Source organism: Cicer arietinum, unplaced genomic scaffold (assembly GCF_000331145.2).
Source record: "Cicer arietinum cultivar CDC Frontier isolate Library 1 unplaced genomic scaffold, Cicar.CDCFrontier_v2.0 Ca_scaffold_5754_v2.0, whole genome shotgun sequence".
Classification (NCBI taxonomy): domain Eukaryota; kingdom Viridiplantae; phylum Streptophyta; class Magnoliopsida; order Fabales; family Fabaceae; genus Cicer; species Cicer arietinum.
The window spans coordinates 1,667-11,771 of NW_027339401.1; the positions used below are offsets into that span (position 1 = coordinate 1,667).

Here is a 10,105-nt window from a genome sequence, read left to right on the forward strand (position 1 = left end):
AATTTTGTTTAAAATTCTCTTTAAAATATTGTAAGAGATTTAAATGACCTTAAATTTTATCACATAACAAACAACCAAATTTGATGACATGGTAGCATGCCATGGGAGACAGAAAAATTTCACATAACAAAAAATTCCAATTTTCAAATGATGGATTTATGTTTTCAAGTGTATTTGTTATCTTATTTTTTGAACGAGGGACCAAACTTGGTACTCAATTTTTTCTAAGGACTACTTTCAATGTTCACTCTAATAAAATTTATTGTAAAAAAAAAATATTGATTTATTTAAAATGACAAGTAAAAAGTAAATATTAAATTGAGAAGTAAAATATTAATAATTTAATATGGAAATTTTTGAATTTAAAATATTTGATTTCTAGACAAATAAACCTTAGTAATCTGATGGAAAGGTAAAACCTTATTTAAAACCAGCTCGAATTCTCCCGGGTTCATTTACCACTTGAACCTCCTTCCCTTGTTAGTTAATACGGAAAATGCAACTACACAATCAAATTTGGAGAATAAATTGGCATTTTAGCCAACTAATAATTATTTTAAAACTACCACCGTTAATATTAGGAGCGATTCATCATCTTCTTGAACTCTTCGAAATTTACATTACCATCACCGTCAGCGTCGACGTTTCCGATCATCCTCCGGCAATCGCCGAGAGAGCATTTCTCCCCCAACCTCCTCATCACCGCGTGCAGCTCCTTCGCCGAAATCAACCCGTTCTTGTCCAGATCGTACATCTCGAACGCCTCTCGAAGCTCCGTGACGTCGCCGCCGTCTTTGTGTAATTCGCTGAACTCCTTTAGATCAATGTAGCCATCGCCGTTCTGGTCAAGCTCCGCCATCATACGATTAACCTCCTCCTCCGACGTCTTAGATCTGAGCGCCGTCATCATCTCCATGAGCTCCGCGGACGAGATCTTCCCGTCGCCGTTCTTGTCGAACTTGTTGAAGATCGTGCGCACTTCGTCGTCCATGACGTTCGCGGAGAGAGAGAAGATGTTTTCAGTTGAGTTAGTTTTCGTGAAGCGCGCTTTATAGGAAACGTGATTCAGTCACGGAAACGCGTTAATTAATTAATTAGGTAGAAAAGGTGAACCACAAACGCGGTGTTAGAGTGAAGTGAAAGTGAAATGAAATAAATTGAAAGCGAAGGAAGGTATTGATATCCACCACAAGAAAACATGAAGCGTGTTCTGAAATCTGGTTGAAATGCACGAGAACAAAGCATGTTATGTTATGCTTGTTGCCACTTGTCATCGCTTGTATGTGGCTATCAAGTGAAAAAACAAGTTTTTTAGAGTAATAATTCAACGAATTTCATTTTAAGATCAATTGGGAAATTAAAAATGATGGCCGATTCGAAAAAGGGATTAGTTATAAATATTTTCGTCTTTAGGTGAGTTCCACCATTTACTATTCGCCTGATAAAAGTAAAACTATCATAGTCTATAAAAAATAAAATAAAAGAAAAATTTGTCAAACCTGATTAAGATGTTTATGTAAATAATTTACAATTTTCTTATAATAAAAAATATATTTTAGAGATTCAAATCTCATCTGTTCGATATTTTATTGTAAGGTATTGGCTTTGAGTAAACTTTTCCTTAAAAGAAAATCTATTTCCACGTAAGAGTACTCTGTGGATACCATCCTAATTATTATCTCAGTAGATGAATATCATTTATATACAGAGTATATATAAAGAGAGGATAATGATATGTTGATTTTTGAATAAATATGAGATAAATTATTTTATTTAATAATTTAATATAAATAATAAATTTTATTAATTTAATTATTAATTATTGACATAATATATTAATAATCAATCACTCATAATTAGAGATGGTAATTAGATTCAGTGCTTGCAAAAAATACTCATAATAGATAGGGTAAAAACCGCATAACGAATATGAGTATGTAAAATTAAGCGATATAGATACGGGTATTGGTAATGTAATACTCACTATGTCTCGCACTCACATTTATATAAATATATTATTTATTTATTATATTATATTAGTGTTTAAGTTAATTAATTATTTTCTTTTATGTTTTAATACATATTGATATCATTGAACCACTACAATATTTATAATCGAAAGATAAACGTTTGTAAACTTTTTAAAAATTTGATTTTGATAAATAGATAAATAATTGTGACTTATAACTAATAATTATATCTTATTAATCGTGACTTTATAATTATACTTGCAGTTTTTTTTATCATTTTCTCTATATATCTCGAACAATTATGCCGTATAACTTGCAACTTCATCAAATATTATTATCGATATTTGAATGTGTATTGTAACGTCTGTTCATTTAAAATGTTTTGAGTTAGAATATATTTTGGTTTAAAATACTTTAGGATTGAATTTAAGATATTTAGATAATTTTTAAATTTAATCACATCAATATCATTTATTTATTGATCTATTTTAACTAAAGTGTGAATAATAAATATGAGTACGTGTACTTAGATACCAAAATGGTAAATATATGAGTATTAAAGTTGATACCCAATAAGATATAGGCACATGTGTAAGATTGGATTACTAAAATTCATTGTTTATATTTAATTATTAAATAAAGTAACTAACTATCAAGTTACTCATGAAAATATATATATATTCATGCTTTGATTTAGGTAACTAATGAAATATTATTATTATTATTATTATTATTATTATTATTATTATTATTATTATTATTAAATGATTTAGTGAGTTATGAGAAAATGTACATTAAATTATTATTATTATTATTTAGTGAGTTATGATTCAGTGATTTAGTGAGTTACAATACTTTCTACTTTTGATGAATTATGAGAAAATGTACGTCGGTAAAATTTATGGCAGAGAATATTATGTGAGAATGTTTGAAGTAAAACATACATAAATTATCTTATGGATACTTTACTATGTGAATATTCAATTGCCAAAAACTCAAATTAAAATTAGAGATGTTTAGGGGAAAAAAATAGAATGCTTAAAATTTGAGTTCTTTAAAATGTTCTTTTTTAACTCTTCCCAACAAAATTTTATTTTTTTAAAACTATTTTTGTAAGAAAAAACTAATATACTGTGGATAGCCCAATATTTGAGTTAAAAAAATTTTAAATACCATTCCATCAAAAAAAAAATCTAAACGACAAATATTAGGAATTCAAATGTTGAGCTATTTAAAACATTTAAATATGATTGTAAGGTACTCATTAATACGACGAAGAAGAGTGAATTTATTAAAAATTATTGAGGTGGAGTTGCTAATAAATCACATCTTAGTAAAGTTTTTTTTTTTGTATTTATAGATAAAGTGATAAAGAAATTTGCATATAAATGTGACTCTAAAGTTTGAGTGTGAGACATAGTATTCATCATAACAATATCATATTTACCAATTAATCTAGATATCCGCATTATAGTTTAGCTTTAGTAGGGTGAGCTTCAATCTTTGTAAATATTATAAAATGGTAGGTAGTTTTGCAAGTAAGTCTAGCTTGCAAAAACTCAATAATAAACTAAAACACAATCTAATACGACATGACAAATTTTTATTTACTGTTGGGGTTTTCAATATGCATTAGGACAAAGTACATCAAGTGTATGAATAAAAGAATAATAACGCATATTTTTAATGTCAAATTTCGTTCATCAAGACAAAATAAAACATTTTTCATACAATTCTTTTAAGTACAACAATTCTCAACGAAGGTGTCATTAATATTTTCATATTATTAGATATGGATTGAGAGCATTCCCATATTAATTGGACATGGCCAATCATTAATGAAGTTGTTTTTTCATTAAAACAAGAAAATAACAAAATTGTTTCAAAAATCAAATTGAGTTTTTTATTATTTTTTTTAAAATTATATTCAATTCAAATAAAAAACTCAGATCGAAGGTATACATTAATTGACTAAAAATAAAAACATAAAATATTTAGGGATTAAAAAGTTAAAAAAATTATAATAACTAAAAATAAAATATTAAAATTCTAGAAAAAAAAACTTATTTAAGCCAAAATATATCAATATTAAAAAAATAATTATAATTAAAAATGATAAAAATGAAATTAATTTATTTTTGTAATCAATTAAATATAATTTTGTCATTAGAATAATTTTATCATTTATTATTATATACTTTGATAAAAATATTTAAATAATATATATTATTAGATTGTATATTATCTAATTTCTTATCAAAGTACACGTCAAATATAAAATATAATAATATTTAATATTTTTATCCAACTTTCTTATTTAGTATTATTTTTATCGAACTTTCTTATTTCGCCATTCCTTAATCACTTCTCCCACAGTCCCACGGTTCTCAACTGCTCACTCTCTGTTTATTTTACCTTTTTTTTTTCTTCTCGAAATCTTTAGTTATGTATATGTTAATGCTGTTTTATGACTAAATTATTTTTGATGGATCCCATCTTCTTGAATCTCTTGCCTTCCGAAAATGTTTTCATCTTTATTTGAGTGGAAGTCTGGAGAAAATGTGTCATGATCATATCAAAGATTTGGTATTTCCAACTGACATAGATGAAAATTATGACCTAGATGAAGATTATTATTATTTTGATAATTTAATAGATTATATTAATTTTTATCGTTAATTCTTTTATACATAATTATCATTTAGATTAAGATTATAATTTGGATGTTTATCCTTGAAGAGACTCAAATGTTATTGATATTGTTTTAAATGAATATTTTGGATAACATAACTAAGGCTGATGTTTCATTTTTGTTTAATGCACTTAAACTTTCCAAGAAACCTTCACACATATGCATGGTTTGCATGCTTTATCAATTAGATTGATTATCTTTTTGAAAAATGTTTGGGGTATAAACTTATAAGGTGTATACACTTTGAGCTTTAAAGATATAGAGACCGATAAAAATAGTGATGTGATATATTGATAATGTGATACAAAGATAGATATAGAAAGAAAATGAAGTGTTGAACAAATGTATGAAAATTATAGGTGTATCTGTAATATGGTTGTTAATTTTTTTTGTATTTGTGGCTAGATGATTCTTAATATAATTTTAGTTTTTGTTTAGAGTTTAATTTTCATACATTATTATCAACGTGAAAAGTTGGACAGTGTCAACACATCAACACCAATTATGTATGTGGCTCTAGAAGTATATAAAATAAAAATTATGTGTTTTTAATAATTCGACATTGTAATTGATCAACGGTGTAAAAAAACATTTTGTACCGACTATATAGTTAAATTAAATCATTTTGTTTATGCTCTTAGATTATACTTGGTTACTTTGTTAATTTGAGTATCTTTCCACTACAATCCTAGGAAACAGGTTTACCTGTGTGAAAGTGTGTAATAAAGTAAGGAAAATCGGTTTAATTACATAGTTAGTTTCATTAGCATGGATTTATCACTCACTCTTTTTGTTCTTGATCATTTTTAGCATTCTATCATACGTTCATAGATTTTGTTAACGTGTAAATGAACTTAGTTTAATTAGTAGATAATAACAGGAATGTCTCACTTCATATACATAATAAACATCAAATTTTATATTGTTATTGTAGTCTCTAACATAATATTTTGAATGTGTCCAAGTGTTAACCGATGAATTTTATGTGGTCACAAAAGTTAAATAATATATATTTTTTAAAATAATTTAATGATATATATTTTTATGTGTGTTTAAATTTTATGTGAAAAATCTTGTGAACTATTTCCTCGCTTAAGCTCTAACTGATACTCACTTTGTTACTAAAACAAAATACAAAACTTCACTCAAATAAACCTCTTTAAAAGATAGATAGTCATAACACCATGCAAAGGTATGTAAGATAATACAAATTGATTTGAAAGTTACAGTTGCTTTGCATATGCCAACTTATTGCATTGGACCAAATAAGATCAGAGGAGACACTAAATAAGCAAACTCTAGGGCAAAAAAAATTCATTTTCCTAGGAATTTTGTTTTATTAGTTATATAGTTATGTCTTGCCACTAGCTTTATGCGATTGTTTTGCAACATATGCAATATTGTAAGGAGTTTTATATACGTTTGAATTGATCAATCCAAGATCCCAATCAAAATTAGAGACTATTGAAAAATCATGAGATTGGAGAAAAAGCTCACTTATTATAAAGCCACAAGGCCCTTGACCTTGATATGGGGGTAGTTGAGATGATCTAATCTCAAATGGGACCTGCTTTAATAACAAAATGCCAGAGTAGTCATGTACATCAAAATCTTAGGATGTGTAGTGTATCCAGGCTTAACACATCTTTTAATAAATGTTACATAAAAGAACAAAATATAAATGTACTTAACTATTACTCAAACTATCAGAATAAAGAAAATAAGTAAATAAAAATAAACCACACATGCTGAAAAACATATTCATTAATTGAAAAGGTACTTTCAATTAACATATTACCTCAATATTCACCTATTCATGACATGAAAAACTACTACCCCACTCCACTTAAGACATGCACGCTTGTGAGCCAATAACTTTGAAAAGACCATAATACATAATTTTCCAATATGAATTGAACTGAACATGGCCCACAACAAATGAATGAGTTTTTTTTTTTTTTTTCTCAACCCTCTCGTTTCTAAAACCAAAGGGACTTTCATAATCCAAACTTCGGTCATGAGACAAATAAAATCTATTCAAATATTATTCTAACCAGAATTTAAATTCAGGTTCTTCTAAACGATTCGTCAAAAACTGAACCTCATTGACAACTTAAACCCGACCACTTGGTTAACAAATGAAAATCTGTAGCATTTTATAGCCTTTGAGAAAAGGAAAAGGAAAGATATCTACACACAACAATCTTTTCATCTGAGCTTCTATTTCTATTTACAACTGGAATTCCCTTTAACACTCTAGTGAAAATCATGTCAAAAACTAAAGTTATATTGCTGTTATCGTCATGTTTTAACGATCAAAGAGATAATCATCATCCTCAAACTCTGAAACTCCTAGCATTGCCAAAGCCAAGTGACTTTTCATCTCATTGTTTGTTTGTTGTAATTGAGAATAACAATCAATCACACATCCATTCCCAAGAAAACTCGACTTTTTTCTTTTAGAGAAAATGGGTTCTTCTTCGCCTTTCAGTATCGCAATAATCTCATGTATGTCAGGTCTCCTAGATTCTTCATTTGTGACACAGGCTGCTGCTGCTTCAATCATTCTACCCATTTGATTTGAGGATCTCAAATTGCACTTCAGTCGAGGATCAAGCAACTCTTCAATGGCTCCTTTTCCTTTTTGCAGATAAGGTTTAGCCTGCAAATGAATAAAAAATTGAATGCAGCATTCAAATTACCGTCACAATTATGATAATCAATAAATGACAAAATTGATCGAAAATTTTATTATAAAGGGAACGATTCCATTAATTATGGATACTACAATGCACATAATTAAACTCTGCATTAACTTCATATATCCATATAAAACGTAATAAGAAGCTCTTAGTTAATTTCAAAATACATACTGCGCCAACTCTTGCTAACTACAGTCTACTGAGGGATTCAAATTAGTCATTGGCAATTTTCATTATTCTAACTGATTTTTGTAGGGTTTTAGAAAAACTCATCAATAAACTAAGTGAAATAAATTTGATTGCATTAATGTACTGTCAGATTGGAGTAGATTGTACATAACTTCTTTGCTAACTTGGTTATTACTTATTAGTATCAACCAAAAGACTCAAAAGGAATAAATTTGAGCATCATATAATCAGAAATTAAAGCCATTTAGCAAAGTGTTAACTCACCCATAAGACTAAGTTCTCCTCTCCTGGAGACCTTTTTGTTTCGATTGGTTTTCGACCAGTAATGAGTTCCAATAAAACCACTCCAAAAGCATAAACATCCGTCTTATCCGATACTTTCCCGTGTTGGAAATACTCAGGAGCCAAATATCTGTAAAGACAACAAAGTTACAGAAAATTTAATTTCAATAATTCCAATGTGTAAACAAAAAAATACAAATGGAGCAAAATTTTGTAGAATCAACATGAAAGGCTTTTAAGCTTATACCCGAATGTTCCTTTGACTGTTTTGCAAAGGAAAGGGACTGAAGGTGCAGAAGTCCATGTGGCTAATCCAAAATCACATAACTATAACATAAACAAAACCAATCAGAACGACTTGAACAGGATCCTTACGAGACAGTTTCTACAGTACAACTGATTCAAAAGAAAAAAGCTCACCTTTGGAGTTTTCTTAGAAGAAAGCAGAATGTTGGAGGGCTTAATGTCTCTGTGAACAACACATCTTTCAGTTCCACTATGCAGATAAGCCACAGCTTCTGCAATCCCAATTGCAACCTTGTACCTCACAGACCATGGAAGTGGTGAACTACCCTTCCCATTTTTCTTCCTCCCTGTAAAATAGACATACCAGAATCAAAGAAACTCATCAACTTCAAATTCAATAAACTCAACAAAACACTATGTAGCCCCAACACTTCAAATTGAAGGTATGTCCTGTGCCTGACATTGGTTAGATTCGATTATTCTATTTTCTCAAATTCTTACTGGTGTCAACGTGTCTGTGTCTAAGTCAATGCTTCGTAGACAAAACATAAACCAGGGAAAAAAACAGATAAACAATTAGTACCGTGCAAGTGGCGCTCCAAGCTTCCTCCTGAGACATACTTGTAAACCAAAAACAAACCCTCCTCAGGGTCAATACAAAAACCCACAAGTGGATTAACATTTGGACTATGAAGAGAGCTAGCAATCATCAATTCTCTACAAAAGGCCTTTGCAGATTCCTTATCTTCCTTGTCCAACTGTTTAATTGCTACAGCATTTCTCAATAGCCCAACTCTTCCCCTATAAACACAGCTCAATGCCCCTCTTCCCAATACCCTACCTACACACCATCACAAACAAACAAAAAAACCATATACAACTTCAAATCATATCCATCAAATTAACAATAGCAAAAGAAAAAAAAAGAGCTTTGGAGAGGCGAGTTGGAATACAGACAAAAACAATCTATTGTCATAAATCATGATCTCTCTCACACAAAGGAATCATCAATAACCATTAACCAACGTTGTTTTAAACTAAAACAGAAAGAAAGACCTAAAAAAATGTTACCTTTGGAGAAATTCCTAGTAGCAGAGAGAATATCAGCAAAGCGAAACCTGATCAAAGAATGAGTAACAGGAGAAATAGTCTTCTCCAAAGACTCCATTCTCCTCAATTTCAACTCCCTAGAACGAGATTCAAAAACCCCATTATCCAAATTGACCATCAAAACGGTAGCAGCAGTGGAAGAACTCATGTTCAACGAATCCAACTCAACTTGAGAACAGAAACTAAATCTGAAAGAAGAGTGAACAGATTGAGGGTCAGCATTGTTCAATTCTGGTCCAGACTCAGCAAGTAACCAAGCTTTGCTGTGTTCAAAACTCTTCGTCGTTTTGTGGCTGTTTTCGTCGTTTAGACAACTCATGTTTCTCTTAGAAGAAGAAGAAGAAGAAGGGTTACCACCAACACATGAAAAACCGAATTCCCAGATCATTTTTTTGAAAAAGGTTCGAAATTTGTGGTAATTGTTGTGGTGACAGTAATGAGAGGAAAGTAGAGAAACAGTAGCATATGGAATAGTTTGTGTGTTGAAAATGTCTGTGGAATCAGTGCAGGTTTCTTGTGAGAAACCCATTAAAATTGTGAATTTAGATCCCAACAAAATGCACAGAAACCCAGAAAATTAAATTAAAAGGTTTCAAAAATGTTAATTCAAGAAAAAAGTACTAGACACTTGTGATGTGAGAGAGAGAGAGAGAGAGAGGGTTCTTGAAATTTTTATTTTTGAAAAGAGAAATGAAAAAGTTAAAGGTGCTTTGCTTGTGGGGTGGGAGAGAATTTCTTTATAGAGAGATGAGAAGAAGGCATCACTGTCTATAAATAACAATTCAGTTTTTTCGGATGAAGAAATAGTAACAGTTTAAATTGCATAGAATTAAGTAATAAACTTTTGACTCCCAGGAAGAGTTTTAATGCACATTGCGGTTTTATCTGACCAATTCATTAATTTTTCTAGTAGT

The 10,105-nt window shown here is 29.7% G+C and overlaps 2 protein-coding genes across 2 annotated transcripts; both read right to left on the reverse strand.

Annotated features, from left to right (window-relative positions):
• Nucleotides 1-318: 318 nt before the first annotated feature.
• Nucleotides 319-1,193, reverse strand: LOC101489420 (probable calcium-binding protein CML27). The gene has a single exon (XM_004517228.4). It carries the CDS (start codon nucleotides 989-991, stop codon nucleotides 578-580), a length of 414 nt encoding a protein of 137 aa, XP_004517285.1. The 5' UTR covers nucleotides 992-1,193; the 3' UTR covers nucleotides 319-577.
• Nucleotides 1,194-6,793: 5,600 nt separating this feature from the next.
• LOC101489740 (probable serine/threonine-protein kinase PBL7) lies at nucleotides 6,794-9,861 on the reverse strand. The gene is made up of 6 exons (XM_004517229.4): nucleotides 9,153-9,861; nucleotides 8,665-8,922; nucleotides 8,256-8,428; nucleotides 8,083-8,162; nucleotides 7,818-7,965; nucleotides 6,794-7,324 (listed from the first exon to the last, which is right to left on the reverse strand). Exons 1-6 carry the CDS (start codon nucleotides 9,718-9,720, stop codon nucleotides 6,971-6,973), a joined length of 1,581 nt encoding a protein of 526 aa, XP_004517286.1. The 5' UTR covers nucleotides 9,721-9,861; the 3' UTR covers nucleotides 6,794-6,970.
• Between the last annotated feature and the right edge of the window lie 244 nt (nucleotides 9,862-10,105).